Genomic DNA, 19,003 nt, shown 5'->3' on the forward strand with positions numbered 1-19,003 from the left:
AGAACAGAGAAATAAGAGACAAACAACCTTGAGAAACCTGAACTCCAACTTTATCTTCTGCTTGTGGCACGGGCTTTCAAAGAAAAAAGACTCTCAACCAACAAATCTTGGGAAAACCAACCCGAGAGGAACCCAGTGTGGTGTGCCAGTCCTGCCTGGATGGAGTCCCACGGGTGGCTGGGATCACACAGCTCTGGGGAAGGGGAAGGACACGGGGCACAAGCAGAGCCCGTGGCAGTGCCCAGAGCCCCTGGCAGTGCCCAGAGCCCCTGGCAGTGCCCAGAGCCCGTGGCAGTGCCCAGAGCCCCTGGCAGTGCCCAGAGCCCGTGGCAGTGCCCAGAGCCCCTGGCAGTGCCCAGAGCCCCTGGCAATGCCCAGAGCCCCTGGCAGTGCCCAGAGCCCCTGGCAGTGCCCAGAGCCTACCTTCTCAAAGTACTTGACCTCGTACTCGGTGCTGTTGGCAGCCAGGAGGGCTGGCTCCTGCCACGACAGGGACACGCTCCTCTGCCCCACCCCGTCCGTGCGGATGTCGGTGACAGCGGCTGGCTCTGAAAACACAGAGGGGAAACGAGCAGAGACTCAGGTGCTGCTTCAGGAAAACCTCCCACCCAAACAGCTGCAGGGTGTGTGGCTTCTGCAGACACAGGTCCCCTCTCCCTGAATCAGGGCTGGGATAGCTGCAAGCTGGGGAGAAGACAGTGGTGAAACACGGCAGCTTTGGGATCCGTGGGCAGCCTGGAACACTGCATGAAAAACTGGCAAAAATCCTAACATCACCCTCCACCCTCACTGCTGCTGAGGGCTCTGAGGATGGGCTCATGTCCTGGGCTCTGAACCCCTGCTGAGGATGTCTGGGATGGGCAAAACACAATGTGGGACACACCAAGGCCTCCTGAACCACTTCACACCAGATCTACCCCAGATCTAACTGCACTGCTGGCAGGATGAGCCCCGCTCTCAGGAGCTGGCTCTGTATTTCTGGTCAGCACAAACTCCCTCCCTGACATGCATGCAGCCATTTAGCTCATCCACTGCGAGATGCACTTGCCAATATTCCCATTTTAACCAGGTTTGGCTCCAAACAAGTCTCCAGCCTATGCAGGCAGCAGCTCACAGCCCTCAGGCACAGCAAAAGCTGCATGGGGGTGTTGACTGTTTCCAGCTTGTCCTACTTCCCATCAAATCAGGACATTCAGTGGACCCATCTCTGTCCCACCAAGATCCTGTGGAGAGGAACAAGTCCCTAGAAAGTAAACTTAAGTATCTGTGAAATTTTGTATTCATTACTTAGCTCATTAATCTTTGCTGAAATAAAAACCCCTCATGATGATTTATTCATGGTGATTTTCTCCTTGATTCCAAGTCCCTTTGGCTTCCTACGAGAGTGTGAGAGGAGTCAGAGGGGCTCCAATGCAGCTCCCTCTGCTGTGACCCACCCAGAGTCAAACATTATCCCCCAGCACTCGCCTTGGGTCCTGCTCCTGTAAGATAAGCTAAGTGCCCCTTGCTCTGCTGTATTATTCCCATCAATAAAATATCACAGAGCTGCCCTCCTGCATGTCTGAATCCAGGAAATGGACTGGAGAGATCTGAATGCGTGGTCCTGACTGTTAACAAAGTCATCAGGAAAAATCCTTCTCACTCAGGGATGTGCTTTAGAGCAGAGCCCATGGTACATGACAGAAAGGCAGGTGCCAGCCTCAAACATGTTTAAAAAACATTAAAGAAAATCACACAGGCTATAAAGCATTTCACACTGTGAAAAAAAATGTGTTTCCCATCAATATTTTAAGCTCTCCTATCATTGCCTCTATTCGAAAAAGCAAACATTAAATTATTCACCACTCTGCCTGATTTTATAAACTCCGTTCCCCTGTACGTGGGTTTTCTCCTCTTGATTAACCACCAAAGCAGCAGAACAGGCATAAAACTACATGTGGCACCGTGTCCCTCCCCAGAACAACTCTCTGCATCCATCAGCTGCACCCAGAGAGGGACACCAACACCCCTGCACCCTGCCCTGCTGGAGCCACACAGAGCCAGCTCTGCCCTCCCTCACCAGTTACAAACATCCCAACACAGAACGTGCCCTGGGCACCATCCCAGGCAGCTCCTGCCTCAAAGATCTCCACTCCAAAGCACAGAAGCTGCCTCCCCAGCCAGCAGGCAGCCAAAAACCTCAGGAGCTCAGGCATTTACCCCAGAGCCAGCTCATGCTGCAGCCCCACTGCCCCATGGTGACTGAATCAGACCCGGACATGCACAGACAAATCTACTCTGAAACCCCTTCTCCAGCCTCAAGAAGGAGGATGCATTCTGGCACTTGGTTGCATTATTAATCAGCAGCAGATTTAAAAGCTCTTTAAGGCAGGAGCCTTGTATTCCTGCTGGGAATACAAATGACACGGGCCTGGAGTGCACATTTACATGGCTAATGCAGCTCCACTCCTGCAGGTGAGCAGTTCTGCTCACTCCTCAAACACTTTTATTTAGTCCCATGCTGGGGACAGATTAGAAAAAACACAGTATTAATTTTGCCACCTGCAGACTAAATTGCATCTCTTCTTTTCGCTGCAATTACGAGGAGTGATGGACAATTCCCTCCGGTGACTGCAGGAGGGGAAGGACAGCACGGAGCTGCACTCGGAGCTGGATTAGAGGAGCAGGATCTGACAGCTAAATAGGGTCTTGTTTCTGGTTTAATTTTTCCTCTGAACCTGCTTATCAGCAGACAGAGCTCCCCTGCTGCTGCAAACAACTGAGACTGCAGCATGAGAGCCACCACGGCAGCCACCACTGCCCAGGCATCCCTGGAGCCTCCTTCCCCCTGACCCCTGGCCCCATCCAGCACCTCTTTGGGGGCTCTAGGGACAAGGGGCTGCAGAGTCAGGACTCCCAGAAACGAGGTGCCCTGAGGAGCAGCTCCCCACGCTGTCCCTGCCAGCTGTGGCTCCATCCTGCCCACGCAGGGTCCCCTCCTCGCAGTGGGGTCTCACAGACAATCTCAGCTGGGCAGCCTCTCCCTCAGGACACCTTCTGTCCATCTTCTCCCCTTCCTTGCTGGTGGGCATGGGTTAAACATCACTGTCACCCCTTGCCAACGGTGCAAAGGCAAGAGGAGCCAGGGCACTGCCTGCTGGCACTGCCCAGGAGGAGACACCTTCAGCAATAAAAACTGTCAGTGCCCCAAGAAACTTCTGAGCCTCGGCTGCTTGGGTAATTCCAAGCCATCATCTGCATCTGGAGACCTGACAGCTCAGCAAGAGGCATTGATTTTGAGCAGATTACAAGATTAATTATCCCCATTCTTTATGTGCGTTTCAGTTCCCTCAGGAGTACACGGTATTGAGTAAGGGGCTGAGATTTCCCCCTTCCCCAGGGGAAAAGCTGTTTTAGTAGCCAAGGCATGGGCTGGCATCAGTCTGGCTGCCTTGCTCCCTAAGAGAACAGGGCACTCACCCCCACACCTGGCCTTGTGCCCAGCTCAGACCTGGGGGCCCAGGCAAGGTGGGAGCTCCAGGGCAGCTCCCTCTGCCTGCCCCAGACTGGAGCGATGCCTCACCACACCCCAGCCTGTCCTCTGGCCCCCTGGCCCCAGCTCAGGAGACAGAAGATCTTCCCAGAGCTAAATCCATCCTTGAACAGCAAAGATCCTAATGAGGAGTGACACCTCTGCTGAGGAGCAGTCTGCAGCACAGCATCCCCCGAAGGAGCCGCGGGGATTATGAGGGAAGAGAAAGCAGCAACGTGCACAAAAGCATTTGATCAAGCGGTGGGAAAATTATTTATAACAAGATCAAAGTTTAATCTCTTCAGATGAAATTGTTGGCCGATTCCTGCCAAGAGGTACCAGAGGATCATCCGTCTCCATTAACTGTGGCTTGGGAGAGGGTTTTCATGCAAATTAATAATGTGACCGCAGAGGAAAGGACAAGGACACAACAAGCCAGAGCTGACTGTCCTTCAGCACAGCCATCAGCACAGGAGGGACCTGAGTGTCCTCTGGCACAGACAGCAGCTGAGGAGGGACTCCCCAGCCAACCCCTCTGGTGCCTGTCCACAGGACGGGCACTCACTTCCCCTGACCTGAGGGAACAGAAATGCCAAACTGAAAACGGAATGGGACAATTACAGCAAGAATTGTGTCACAGACCAGAGCAGGATGGAGAGAGGAAATCATTCTTTTTGTTTCTGAAGGATAGCCAGCATTTGGATTATCTGTTTTAAGGAGGGTTTTTTGATGAATGGGCTGAAAATGTTGTTTCATCAAAGGCTTTTTTTTATGATTTGTAAATTCAAACTGCAGCCAGATCACAGAGTACACTTGTCCCTTCACAGCCCAGGCTGTCACCATGCTCACTCCTTGCCTCCCAGTGACAACAACTGAGAGCACCATGGGCCAGTCCTCATCTTCCCCTCTGCCCACCTAAGCACCACTGTGGGCCCCAGGTTTCTGAAAGCTGAGGGTGCTGGCTTTCCCAAGGAAAACCTTCCAGCAGTTTCTCCTTTCTCAGGTAGCTTTGTGTAAATAACTTTTCTTCCCATAACATTTCTAAGTAAACAATATTCCTTTCAAACAACAACCTCTCTCCCAGGTGTTGTTTGGATTTCTTAACCAACAGAGAGAGGTGTACATCCTGTGGACCAATAATCTGCCTTTTTAGCTCAGTGTGTTATAAAAAGGCTGGAATGAATTGTAATAAGGCCTTCTGATTTTCTTCTGCCTTCTGACTTGAGTCAAGCATCCAAGGGTTTAAAACATAACACGATATGGTGATGTAGTAATTCTTACAGGCTGTATGTAAATTCTATAGGATTTGTATCTTGTGCTGGCTGGATGATAGTAAATTAGCATATTCAAGACAAAAAGAGATGTAATGTAACAGGTGTCACCATGAGATTTTCCTAGTTTTCTGAGCGTTCATATTAAAGTAGAAGTGTGCACCTTCTCACACTCTTTCATGTAAACAGCATATTGTGTGCTATAAACATTGATATTGTTCCACATTCCTTTCTGGAACAGACAGTGTTGTCTGTCAGTCTTTTTGGCCAACTGTGGATGGGGGTGGGAATGCCACCCTCCAATCCATGGTCACCTTTCAAAAAGTATATAATAGGAAGTAATAAACAACGGGTAGAGATTTTTTCTGCTGCTGCTGCTCTCCGAGATTCCGAGTCCATGTGTTAATTGAGCAAACAGCGACATAAAGGAACTCAGGCCTCTCTTTGCTGGCCTCCCTCCCTCTCTCTCTTGCTTTCGTGGGCACCCTTCTCGCTGTGGCTGGCAGCTTTTCTTGCACTCACGACCCCGTGCAACAAACCTGTTTCAAGAACTCCCAGACTCCAGACACCTCTGGTTGACCATCCACAACTCTCCTACAACCACCAAGCTCCGAGCTGGCTGCCAGCTGTCCCCTCCCTGCCCCACGCCGCGTTTTTCCGTACCTGCGCGGCCTGTGGACACGTTGACCTCTGCGTACTGCTGCCCGGCCAGCGGGCTGACGGCCGAGACGCCGTTGAGGGCGGCCACGCGGATGGTGTAGTTGGCGTGTGGCAGCAGGTTCACCAGGGTCACCGTGGGCTCCACCAGCCCCGTCTGCTGCGGCACGAAGCCCACGCCGCCGCCGCAGCGCTCGCAGCGGCCCCGCGGCGCCGCCGGGCACCGGCCGCACCACAGGCTGTAGGTGAGGTCGCTGCGGCCGCCCGCGTCGGCCGGGGCGCTCCAGTGCAGCACCAGCGACGACTGCCGCAGGCTGTACACCAGGTTCCTCGGGGCTGAGGGAGGGCCTGGAAGCAAAAAGGGTGCCCGTGAGGGAAGGGAGTCACAGAGGATTCTTGAGGCCTGGTGGAAGGTTCGTGCGCGTACCGCGACGTTTTCGGCACGACCGAAAATTGAGACGCTAATTTTGAAGATTTGAGAAAAGCTAAGGGTACGGTTAACAATAGATGTCGCTGATTTAGCTGAAATGAATGGATAAGCTTTGTTGAAATTAGTTAATTATTATTAGTTAAAAGTTAGAGGATGGTTAAAAGAAACTGGACTTAAGATAAGCTACCCCGGATCTAATAACTCATTGCTCGTCAAACAGAGAAACTAATCAATACAACACCAGACCTCCTGTTTGCAGAAACCCACTGAAATAGTCCTGGAAAACAGGAAACAGGGAGTTCTACCATCCATCAATCACATCTGCATTGAAAAGGTTGAAAGTTTAGAATGAGGAAGACTCGTTTTACTTCCTCCTTTTGGTGACCACTCCTCACAAAAGGGCCCCCGACCCATTTCAGGGAACAAACTCTGCATGCTTAATCGCCTTTTAATCAATTAGAATACGAAGCGGAGAACAGGAAGTGACAGGGGTATGAATATGCATTTGTATTTTGTGTATTCACCATTTTTGTAAATAAAAGGCTTTGTAATGACCTGTGATCTTTGCAGTGTGCATTAGGGAGCTATCCCACGCAATAAACAGACACTTTCTAACTTGAACTGTTAGAGAGTTTTTTGTCCATCACAGTTGAATACTGATATTAGATCGATATTCATATTTTAATAAATCAGCATTGCATTTGTTATTTCTCGTCTGCCCCGTCTCTAGGTCAGGAAAGGGTAAAATTGGGTGGAATGGGAGTTGGGACAAACCTGAAGGTCCTCTAGGAGCAGCAGGGCAGGAGCTGGGGGTAGAGCACAAGAGCGCGGTGCTGGATGGCCACAGTGGGCTCCTGGGCCCCGCTGGTGCTCAGGCTCCAGCCAGGTGCTCCTCACGCACACGGTGAGCTCGTGTGCCTTGTACACACACATCCCCCAGCTGCCATCCCCTGTCCCACATCCCACCAATGCCTCCGTGTCCCCTCGTGTCACCCTGCCTGTGGCCATCCAGGACAGGCACGGGCTCAGCAGAGACAGAGGGCTCCTCATGGCTGTGCTGGCAGCTGGACAGCATCCATCACCAGAGCAGCTGCAGTCCAGTCCAGTTAACCAGAGGCCACTTAATTAAAACCCGTGAACTACAGTGGCTAAATGACTGTGTCCCAGTTCTACCAGGGAGTCTGCGAGCCCGACTGTGCATCTGTCTCATCACCATGCGAGCTCTGGGCTGTGGGGACAGCCCCTCCGTGCCCTCCCCACTGCAGCATCACCCCAGGGCACACAGGGCAGGCAGGGGGAGCCCGGACAGCCCTGGGCACTGCCCGGCTCTGTGCTGCAGGACGGACAAAGGCAGCAGGGAGCAGCCCTTCCAGAGAGACGTACGTGTGCAGGAGGCAGATGGCGGGTCTGAAGGAGACCTGGAGTAATTCGTCTGGCACAGGCAGAAGGTGGAGGCTTCCTCAAGTGTGAAGCTGTGCTCAGGGCATGGAGAGCAGAGAGGGAGACGGAGGGAGAGCTTGTAAAACCCCGGAAGGCAAGCTGGAAGAGAGAGAGGGTGTGAAGAGCAGAGCAGCACAGGATGAATGGGGACACGCCTGATAACTGCATTTCCCTGTTTCCTGGGACCTCCTTTGCTGCCACTGGCCAGCAGACACCACCCTCTAAGCTGCTTTCCCTGAGCACCTGCATGATCCTGGCACCGAGAGAGATGTCCCTTGGTTTTACCCAGAAGAGACATTTGGCTGCTGTAGCTCTGCACTGACTTTCACAGTAAATGCCATTCCCTACCTAGGGTGCTAGATAAACCAGGAAAAAATAGCAAATCTTAAAATTACTCCCAGAACTTCCAGTTCCCTGTTTAGGTTTGAGAATCCAAATCAAAACTAGTGGTGTATTCACAGAATGGAGACAGTTTGCTTTTTCCTTTAGTTAGGCAGCACTGACCACCATACAGGGCAGAAATATCACTGCATCAGACAGGACAGGAAAATCAATCCTGTTTACAAACATGATGGGATCCAAGCACTAAACCCAGAGCCCACATCCCTCAGACGTGCCTGTCACACAAATCTGACAGCTCATCCTAGGAAACTGAACATTTCCAATTAGAAGTGTCTTTCAGACTAGTCCACCCTGTTTTCTAACAGCCAGAGGTAAGTTTACAGACGTGCCTGTCATTAATAATGGCACAAAATGCCCCGGTCTGCATGTCCCAGGAGCAGGCACCACAACCCCATGTGAGTGTGTCCCACCATGGGCTTTACTTGCTATTTTTTTTTCCTTGGCTGCCCAAAACTTGCCCTTGAGAAGAACAAAAGAATCCAGCACATGTGATGCATCATATGTGTCTCTCTGTTTCTTTTTTCAGACAAACTCCCACCCTCTTCCACCTCATCCTACGAGTGTTTTTCTTGGTCTCCAGCTGGTTTAGGTGTCCCTGTCATTTCACAGTGCTTATTTCTGCAGTGGGTATGTGACAGCTCTTGGGAGATCAGGTCATCAGTTTAGAGAATGAAATCCTCTTTTTTGTACACTGCTTTCTATCCTGTTCTTGGTCCTCTGGTACCACCGCAACCCAATTATTAAACAATAAAATTCAATAATTCATTGTCCCAGACCCAGAGAGAAGCAGCCAGATGGGTCAGATGGATCAAATGCCTCTCCAGCTCCACCACTGCTGACCACAGAAGCTCCTCAAGCAGGCCTGATCCACATCACTGGCAGTGAGAGCACATTCCCCCCTCTGTGTAACACTGCCAAACCAGCAGCAGAACGAGCTACAAGGATTTGTTTCTCTTACCTCCTCACCTGACACAGCTCCTCACACAGGGGCAGGTGTCTCTGCTGGGAGAGAGCAACATCCCCCCTCATTCCCAGCCTGTGCCACAGGGAAAACAGGGGCACTTGAGGATGCAGACCTTGGAAATGCATGGCTTCCTACTCCAGTGGCACAGGACAGCTTCCAATTTCCCTTCCCAGTGAAGTCCTACCAGCAGCAGCTCCGTGTGTGCCAGCATGAATTAATAACAGCTGCAGCCTCACTCAAAATGCCTACACAGGCATTTATAATTAACACTACAACTCAGTTGTCTTCCAAAATCAATTCCTTTCCACTTTTGGTCATGGGATTGTATTTGACGAAGTTCATCTGCTTTAATGTGTGTTAATTCTCTCTGTTGAAGCAGACATTCATAAAAATGCTCTTTAGGAAAGCCACAGCTGGGGAAACAGGCAGCCAGCACTGGGGGTGCCACAGCCAGAACAGGACAGCACCACAGGCTGAGGCACCCAGCAGCCTGACAGACCCTCCCAGCAAGGGGCAGACTGGGAGCACTGGGCTCCTCCAGCTCTTAGAGGTGCATCCAGCCCTCCCTGAGCACCACTCCAACCTGCAGTCTCACCCCTCTCATCCAGGCTGTCCACAATGCATCTTTCACAGCAGCTCTTGCTCCTGCTGACCCCTTACAGCACCAGGCTGGCACAGCCCTACTCCATCTATCTTAATCCCATTATCAAGCCCAGCAAGTCACTGTTTATTATGTTCCAAACATTTCATCAGTGCTTCAGAGGCAAAGTGCCTCAGGCCAGGGCAGGGGGAAGGAGGGGGCAGCAGCCCCAGGGAGGGACAGACAGTGCCAGCCAGTGCCCACGGACAAGGACACGCTGCCCACACCACTCAGGACACACTGTGTAAATCACTGACAGAACAGACTCTCAGTGCTGCACTGAGGTGCCAAAGAGCCCTGCTGACAAACGTCCTTGGGTAGCAGAGAGGCTCCTGCCCCCTCCAAGCTGAGTGTGAGATCTCTCCCTGTCTGACCACACCGGCTGTGATCAATGCTGCAGGCAGAGGGCAGGGACAGCAGTCGTGTCCAATCTCTGTGCCAGTGTGAGAGGGACAAAGTCAGCACCAGGAGAGATCAATGCAAGCACTGAGTCAGGCTCCTCTACCTCGGTTCCCTGTCTGTCAGGGTGGGAACTTTGGGCTGCACCACCCCAGAGAATCCAAATTGCCTTCCACACAGTTTGGAGGGTTTTAATCGCTGGTTTTCAACAGTGATTCACTGTTGAATGGTCCAACACATCGCCAGCAATTCTGACACCTCTAGATAGTGCTACTGGGTAATTTTTGTCCTTGTTAAATAATTTGTGGAGTACTAAAACGAAAACCTGTGTCCAAGGGCAAGATCTTTGTGCATCCCCAACAACAAGCTCTTTACAGCTGAAATTAAATTTAGTGATTTAGTCCAGAAGGGCAGTCTCGAAACATCTACCAGAGTGCATTTGATGAATCCAGCCAGGACTGACAGAACCTCATTGCTATTTATGCCAGAATGTTCCTCAAGGACACACTGAAGCAGGCACATCAGCTGAGCCAAGTGCAATTCACTGTTGTCTCTCCCTAATGGATCCACCCAAGAGCTCCCAGTGAAGGACTGGCTCACCAGCCTCTGCAGTGCCCTGCCCAGCACCTCAGCTCACACAAACCCCCTCAGCTCTGTCCCCATCTGTATTTCAACACATCCATCCAGATATCCATGACCTCAACCTCACAGGAATTCCGCAAACAACTTGTGATGCTGGTAATTGTCAGAGTGGTTTGCTCCGAAATTAAATGTCACGGAGCGATTTGTGTCTGGATCTGTCACGACTTCCAGAGCCGTGATTATTCCAGACACGCTGTGAACCAGCAGTGTAATGTGCAAATCCCAAATGATGAACACCTCTGAGCCTGGACATTACTCCAGAGAGACTGGAAAGAGCTGGTTTTACTGGGCAGCAGCATCTACTACACGGTGCTACAGCTGATGCCACCTCACAGCCCCCTGCAATGTGCCCAGCTCCAGAATTCCTCTGGAATTTCCTCCAATTTCCTGGTGCTACAGCTGATGCCACCTCACAGCCCCCTGCAATGTGCCCAGCTCCAGAATTCCTCTGGAATTTCCTCCAATTTCCTGGTGCTACAGCTGATGGCACCTCACAGCCCCCTGCAATGTGCCCAGCTCCAGAATTCCTCTGGGATTTCCTCCAGTTTCCTTCCTCAAGCACAGGGCCTGACTGTGGGATGCCTGTGGCTGCATCCGTGATGAAAGCAAAACCTGGTGCTTTGTGCAACTTACAGAGCCCCAGGAGGAAAAATAAACGTATGCATAATCCTCCAGCATCAGTCAGCAGATAAAATACACTCCAGGAGCACTTACAGGTTTGTAAGCTAATGTATAAAAGATGAAACAAATCAAAAGCTCCAAGTGCTGTACATTTGGATCCATCTTTTTTGTATTTAAACAGAAAAGAAGGACCTCAGGCTTCAGGAGGTATCTTTGCAGTAAATGACAAAATACTGTAGTTTATTATTTTAAATTTCTCTAACTTTCAACTGAACTATTTCTTTTCAACCTAAGGACACTGCAGTGACACAGTGCTGTGGTGGGACATATCCAATGGACAGAAGAGCATCTTACTCACCCACATTCCACTCCCACCCTAAACCTCTGCCTTCTCCCTGAGGTACAATAAATCTTGTGTCTTGTCCATAGCAGGTTGAATTCAACATGCTGCTCAAAAACCCAGCCAGAGATGCAGACAAGGAGGGGAATTTCTGCTATTCCCCATTTCAAACAAGGCTGTCACTGAAGCCACCTCCTGTGTGAGGATTTCCCCCAGAGAAAAGCAGCAACGCTCATCTCTTTACATTTAAAAATCCTGACAAAGCACTAGAAACTATTTCAACTCTAAAACTGTCCTCAGTGACGTCATTGCCATGTAGACAAGGGGCACGGCCACTAATTAGACAATCATTGCCCAGACCCAGCAGGGCTCCAGGTGAGGGGGAGCAGACAGGGGACAGCAGCAGGGCAGAGCTGGCTCCTGCCTCTGCTTCAGAAGTGGAGGAACATGAATTGAGGAGGAAACTTAGCCAGAGCACAGATTTACTGTGCTCTGTCAAAGGAGAGTGGCTGGCAGCTATTTTTGGTAACTGGTCTCCATCATATTAATTCAATGTCTGGTTTAAGTTGTCTCATTTGCAGCAAATCTGGCTGGTAAATATTAACCTTGAGCTTTGTTGAAATTCTCCTTGCAGGTATTACCAGGGATTGGATAGAAAAGATGAAGCAGAAGGAGACAACTTTGAATGAAAATGTCAGGCAGAACCCCCACATCATGGCTTAATTTACACAGAAGCTATTGCTACACACCACAAAACAAACAGCACAGAGGGGCTACAGCTCATGCCTGACAGAATTAATGGCAAAAAGACATCAAAGCTGAGAAGCAAAGTGAAAACAAAACAGGGATGGGCAAGGGATCATCCACAGAGCACAGGACTGCCCACATGCCTGCCGTGCATCTTCTGGGAATGGGTTTTATGGTCAGAGTGAGCACAGAGCAGCATCTGCCTACACAGATACATCAGACAGGACAGGCAGTCTGAGTGCATTTCCAGTGACAAACTCTCCTCCTCTTCGTGAGTGGATGTTAAACAGGCACTGAAGTTGTGCAGCCCCACCCCAGAGACGGCTGCACTCCACCGAATGCCAAAACGATTCATCAGGAACCTGCAAACCTGTCAGGAGTGCTGGGGGCCTCTGGAGCAGTGCTGCAGGACAGGAGGAGGGACATGGAAAGACTCAGCTTTCCTGCAGCCAGAATTAGCAGAGTCGTAACTCCCATTAGCCTTTTTTCAATCTCTCCTAATTTCAGAGTGAGGACACAGACCTTCTCTTGGTACAGGATGCTTTCAGGAGTTAAATCAGGGTTACAGGGACAGCAGCTCTGCCACCAAGTTTAAACACCTTCATCAGTTCATCTCCTGCATTCTCCACTGTCACCAGCACCGCAGCCCTGGTGCCACCACCGCCCTCAAGGCCACCCTGGCCCCATGCCACCCCACAGGCACCTGCAGCAGCAAAGCCCCCAGCACCCCCAGCCCACCACCCAGACCTCTCAGGCCCGCAGGAGCTGTAACAGAGACTGTGGCCAAGGAGTTTCGTTGGCCAGCAGGATTCTCACCCTCTGAGCCCTCCAAAGCCACCACCACAGGATCACGGTGGTGGAGCCAGGTGTGCTGTGCCATCACCTGGCTGGTTTAACACACCCAAACTCCCACAGCATCCACCTGCCTCCAGATCAAGGGCTTTTGGCCTCATTGAAGAATTTCCACAGCCCTGGCTGCTTTCATCAGAAATCTTTTAAAGCTATTCACTTAGCACTATGCAATGAAGAGCTGCAAACAACCCCAAAACTTCCAGCCCTTAAAAACTATTTTCTGATATTTGACCAGACATCTGACTTTGCTCCACAGAGAATGACTAATGACCTGCTTTCTGTGAGAGGGGAGAGAAACTTAATTATGTCCATTAAATTACTTCAAATATTTTTCCTCAGAGAATATGAATTATTTAAACTCAACACAGAGAAACCTGAAACATTAGCAAAAGCCTTCTGGGACTCACTATGTAAATCCCCACTCCAAACAGATGTGGAAAGCATGGCAAGCTGCCACGCAGCCACTGAAGCAATCAACAGCACTGAGATTTCAATTTGATAGCTTTAATAAGGTCTTCTTAAGGAGAAGCCACTGCCCAGAGCACGGGGAAGGGCATCCCACCACCTGGAGGGAGGCAGCACCATCAGCACAGTGAAAAGCTGCTGAAGGGCAGATCGGATTCCAGGGGAAAAGCTCATTCTCCTACTGCACCACCTGCCTCCAGTGCGGGGAACTCCACCTGCCTGGGGCTTACTCAGCTGCTTTCCTCTCAACCTGTTCTTGAGGTGAAAAGGGAGACACCCGAGGTGTCATCTGGACACCAGGCACGGGTAGCAAAGGGTGCTATCTCAGATGTGCTCTGCTGAAGCCACTGGAGTAGGAAACCATGGTCTGCATCCTCAAGTGCCCGTGCTTTCCCTATGGCACAGGCTGGGAATGAGGGAGGACGTTGCTCTCTCTCTCAGCAAAGACACCTGCCCTGTCTGAGGAGCTGTGTCAGACGAGGTGCTAAAAACACATCCCCGTTCCCAGGTCCCAGCTGGCAAGAAGGTGCCCAGAGGTGGCATTAGCCCAGCAACTCTCTCCATTGAGAGGCTCACACACTTTGAGGAAGGGCATGACAGCCAGCACCCCACACCTGGCTCTCACCTGCCTTTGGAAGCCACATGAAGTGGTCACAGCCCCAGGTTCGTTAGTGGGATGCCTCGTTAAGGCAGAGGCTACGACCATTTTTGCAGCTGTCCTTAAACATAACCTTGTGAGCTGTAAAGTCGCCAAATTATTAAACCGTGTCCAAAGCATATCAATAGGGATATTAATGTTCTAGAGTAATTTTAACATTACAGATAAAGCTGTGGGAAATGCCTGGCAGCATCCAGAGCTCTGACACCTCTGCAGAGCAGCCCCACACCCTGCAAACAAACACCTGGTGGTTCTGGGGAGCTGCCATCACCCAAAGAAGCACATTGCTGACAAAAGACAATTCCACTTGTCCAGACCATGCTCAGGCATCAGACAGGCCTGGCAGCAGCATGGACTGACCCAGACAAAAACCGCCAGCACACCAAAGGTCGCTTTTACCTCTGCATCCCCCGTCCTTCTCCTCAAAGCCAGGGCTGCACATGCATTTCCCTACTGGGACCAGCCACTCGCCCTCGGCGCTGCAGTGCATCCGGGGGGGATTGTCCACGTCCACCTCAGCGTGGGCCACACAAGTGCCCTTAACTTCCACCAGCGTCACAAACGCCGTCTCCGCCACCGTGTCCGGGAACGTGGCCAAGTTCCGCACGGTGCTGAGGCACTTCTTGTAATAGACCCGCACGGAGACCAGCGCCACGCAGGCGCCCACGTCCTGGAAGCCCAGGTGGAAGCCCCTCTTGCTCAGGTGGCCAATCTCCCTCAGCTCGGTGTTGAGCTTCATCTTGCGCTCGCCCAGGTCTCCCTGCGTGAAGCTCTCGTCGGCGGCGATGGTGTCGATCTTGGTGTGCCGGCTCTCGCGGACGCTGCGGCCCAGGTCGGAGTCTGACTCGGCGTAGTACAAGTTGAAGGTCTCCTTGCAGGTGCTGGTCACGCCAGGGATGCTGTTGCAGTCCCTCAGGGTGAACTTGAGCTCGATGAAGATCCTCTGGCCGTCACGCCGGGCGATCCAGCCCGTCTGCAGCCAGTTGTTCTGGTTGGGCTCCATGACGTTGCACACCTGGTACGTGCGTATGGGCCTGTAGGTCTCATCCACGCCGCTGATCTCTTCCCACTGGGGACAGGACACAGAGGGCTGTAGCAGCTCGGGAGCTGCCCCAGCAGAGACACAGCAGCCAGGATAAATGTCACTGCCACAAGCCTCCCCACCACAGGACATTACGTTGTAGGCACTGGAAATCCTCAGCCCACCAAACCCAGGAGCTGCTCCTGGACCACCTAACACCTGAGCTCTCTGCAGAGGTGCAAAGGTGAAGATGCAACCAGAAAGGCAGCACATGTTGGAAAACAAAGCCTGATTCTGGACACATCCCCTGCTGAAGAGCCAGAGCCTTCATCTCCCACACGCTCCTCAGATTTTCTGTCCCTGGTGCATCCACACAGTGTTACCACTCAGTGTTTCTCTGGATGGGGTTGGGCCACCCAGAGAAATCCAGGATGTCCAAGGAGATGTGACACCAGTCACACCATCACACAAGACATCAAACATCATCATGAACAGCAGCAGCTTCTCTGCCAGGAGAAGTTTCAGCTGCAACAGAACAAATCCTCCGACTGCAAGTGAAACAGCGTTTCCCCAAAGCTATCAGCAGAGATTCTGATCAGTGAAATGATGATTCAACCCTCACAGCCCGAATGACAACCTGGCAATTTCCCAAAGCAATTCTTTCTGGGGGTAAATTTATGCAAAACAGTCAAAACACACCCAGAACAGAGTTCCTTCTGCAAACAAACAGCCGTGCCACACAGCCGACTCCAGGACCTATCGCTCTTCCCTCTCAACACTTTGTTTCCATTCAGGAAAATGAACCCAAAGCTGCAAGGAGCACAACTCCAAGCTTACTGAAAGTGGCTGTAGACCGACACCGGCAGCAAAGCCAGGGGCTGATGAAACAGATGTTACAGTACACAGCTCCCTGTGACCTCCCCAGCCACAGCCCTCGGATTCTGAGGGCTTGACTGACCCTCGGTGCTCATGCTGGTGTGCAAACCTCAACACAAAGCCTTAACTAACCAGTGTGTATTGGCTTGTTTTAGAAGTGTCAAGTCCATTTTGAGGAGGGACTCCACGCCAGTCACAGCCCTCACACAGCCAGTGCCTCACTCCTCTCTGCTCCCAGGGGCTCCTGGCACTGATCATGCCAAGCTACCCCCCGACCTTGAATGAGGAGGTCCTGGGGCTGCCCGCCCCACCCCAGCTCTGCAAAAAAGCGCTCACACTGCAGGGTTTCACATCTGCTGAGCACCACGGGCTGACAGAGCCTTTCAGCCTCCCCAGGGTGCTGGCACAGTCCCACCCTGTGCTTACCCCGTTCGATGGGTGTGAGGTCCAGCCCAGCTCAGCCTGTGATTCCTTTGAGTCCAGCAGGACAACTGCAGGGAAGAAAGCAGGTCAGGGAAACCACTGAGAGAGGAAATGCTGGAAGAACCCACCCAGTCCATGCATTGGCAGGCTTCGTGCCATGCTGTGCCAGATCCCAGCTCCCACCCCGGCTCCACCAGCCATGGAATCACCGTGTGAGCACCCAGCGCCACAAAGCTCTCACTGCACACCCAGAACAACCTCGCAGGTACCCGATCAATGCCCTAAGGACTGTGCCATCCCAGGGAGGAGTCCTCGGACACCACAGACAACACCGCCGCTGTACCCTGCCCGCGGCGTGCGGATGCTGCAACTGAAAGGTACCAGCGGCTGCTCTGAAAGAGGGATTTCCCTGGCAAACGACTGCCTTGTTCCACAAAACAGCCAATTCTGTCTTTGACAGGAAGAGCTATTTCCCTCAGTTCACAGCTTCACGATCCTTCCACAACCACCAGACAGCCACAGCCCCGACCGGCGGGTTATCCTCGGGCTACCAAGGGGTGCGGCGGCGCACCCCGGCGGGCACAGCCCTGCCGGCCGTTCCGCTCGGAGCGCTCCGGGATGCCCCGAGACACTCTTCCCACCTCCGGGATCGGTGGGGTCCGTCCGTGGCAGCGCAGCCTCCACGAGCACGGACCCCAGGGCTGGAACCGTCTCCCTGTCACGGTACCGGCAGCGCGCTGCCTCGTGCCTCCGGTGATGGCGGGGACCGGGACACCCCGGGCTGACCCGGTCACTCCACGAGGACCCGTCCGTCCTCTCCCGCTCCTCCGGCAGGTCTCCGCGCCCCGGAGGAGCGGCGGCGCATCCGCCCCACAACGCGTCCGGCCAGCCCCGGAGCGACTCCACCGCCGAGCCGAGCCGGCCGCTCCAGGCACCGCAACGCGCAGCCCGACCCGCCGCGGGCAACCAAAGTCGGGGCCGATGCGGCGACACCGCGCGCCGAGACAGCCGGGCACGGGGGACACGGCGGTGCCGGAGCACCGCGGACACGGCGCGGGAGCGCCGAAGGACCGGGAGGCGCCGGATCACAGGGAGGCGCCGCCGCCCCGCCCGGCTCACCCTGCTCGGCGGCGGCGCGGGGCAGCAGCGGCAGCGGCGGCAGCGGCAGCAGCGGCAGCAGCAGCAGCACCGGCGGCAGCAGCGGCAGCGGCAGCGCCGTCTCCATGGCGCCGCGACTCCGCGCCCCGCGCCGCCGCCGCGCTCCCGCTCCGCGCCACGCCCCCGCCGCTGCCGCCAACCGCCGCCGCCGGGGCGGGGCCTCGGCCCGCGCAGCCAATGGGCGGCAGGGGCGGGGCGAGAAGGGGCGGGGCCAGGGCGGGTGGGGCGGTCACTGTGGAGCCGGCTGGGGGAGGGCGGGTCCGGTGAGAGCGGGTCCGGTGAGGGCCCGGGCTGGATCACCGGGCTGGGTCACTGGGATCGGTTACTGGGCTGGGTCACCGGGCTGGATCACCGGGCTGGGTCAGTGGGATCGGTTACTGGGCTGGGTCACCGGGCTGGATCACCGGGCTCGGTCACCGCACTGGCTCCTCAGGGAGAGCGCGGCCGTGCTGAGCCTTGGGCTGCCGGAGCTGCTGCACGGGCAGTTCCTGATGCTGCGGCCGTGATCAGCGGGGCTTTGTCACCCCCGTGCCCAGGTGATGTTTGCACAGCGAGCAGGGGAGCTGGGTTCCTGCAGCCCAGGAGAGCAGCGGGGCGGCTCTGTGCCCTTCCCTTCCCTTCCCTTCCCTTCCCTTCCCTTCCCTTCCCTTCCCTTCCCTTCCCTTCCCTTCCCTTCCCTTCCCTTCCCTTCCCTTCCCTTCCCTTCCCTTCCCTTCCCTTCCCTTCCCTTCCCTTCCCTGCCCTGCCCTGCCCTGCCCTGCCCTGCCCTGCCCTGCCCTGCCCTGCCCTGCCCTGCCCTGCCCTGCCCTGCCCTGCCCTGCCCTGCCCTGCCCTGCCAGCGGTGCCCAGGAGTGTCAGGTTTGTCCAGTCTTCTTTCTGGGTTGAAATTTTATTCCCAGCTTCATGTCGAGGCCTTCCAAGCCCAGCAGCTGCTGTGAAAGCGAAAATGCCCAGACAGAAACCGCAGGAAAGGGCAGCCCCAGGTGGGGTGAGTCCTGCCAGACCCACACCCAGGACAGCGCAGTGCTTGGCTGGGGGAGGCAATTCTTCAATTCTTGGCTTGCCAAAGGTATTTTCCACAGGCTCACAGCCTCCTGCCTCTGGGGAGGGAGTCAGCGAGGTTTGGTTATTACCAGTTGTAGGTGTTGCAGGTTCCTGCAGAGTTTAGCCAGGCTGAATGCTCGCTGGTTTTCCCCCGATGGCAGATACCGTGAAACCAAAACAAACATTTCTTCCTGTGGGATGTTCCTTTTGCTGTGCTTGTGTGTCAAATGTAAAATAGTGCAGGTCTGAAGCAAAAGCATTGAGCCTCCATCTAGCACAGCCAGGCTGTGGTAACCCATGCCAAACCTCTGCTCACAGGATTTGATGTGGACCTCAGGCCAAGCCCAGCTGGATGCTTGGACCCAGGGGATGTTTCCAGCTCTCCATTTCCCAGCTCTTCAGCAAACATTGTCATCACCTTTCCTCTCTGTGTTAACTTTAC

The 19,003-nt window shown here is 53.6% G+C and overlaps 1 protein-coding gene across 2 annotated transcripts in view; it reads right to left on the bottom strand.

The window, feature by feature from the left end:
• Positions 1-17,606, bottom strand: part of EPHA10 (EPH receptor A10) — a 31,573-nt gene extending 13,967 nt beyond the window's left edge. Inside the window, exons 1-6 of one of the 2 annotated variants that reach the window (XM_063418952.1) lie at positions 17,479-17,606; positions 16,363-16,427; positions 14,439-15,108; positions 7,253-7,408; positions 5,446-5,787; positions 424-548 (exon numbers count right to left, since the gene is read on the bottom strand). In XM_063418952.1, the coding sequence (XP_063275022.1) occupies positions 424-548; positions 5,446-5,787; positions 7,253-7,408; positions 14,439-15,108; positions 16,363-16,427; positions 17,479-17,584 (1,464 nt within the window). In that variant the 5' untranslated portion in view covers positions 17,585-17,606. The remainder of the gene's footprint in view (positions 1-423; positions 549-5,445; positions 5,788-7,252; positions 7,409-14,438; positions 15,109-16,362; positions 16,428-17,478) is intronic. The other variant, XM_063418953.1, reaches the window with a different exon arrangement.
• Between the last annotated feature and the right edge of the window lie 1,397 nt (positions 17,607-19,003).

Source organism: Prinia subflava, chromosome 24 (assembly GCF_021018805.1).
Source record: "Prinia subflava isolate CZ2003 ecotype Zambia chromosome 24, Cam_Psub_1.2, whole genome shotgun sequence".
Lineage (NCBI taxonomy): Eukaryota > Metazoa > Chordata > Aves > Passeriformes > Cisticolidae > Prinia > Prinia subflava.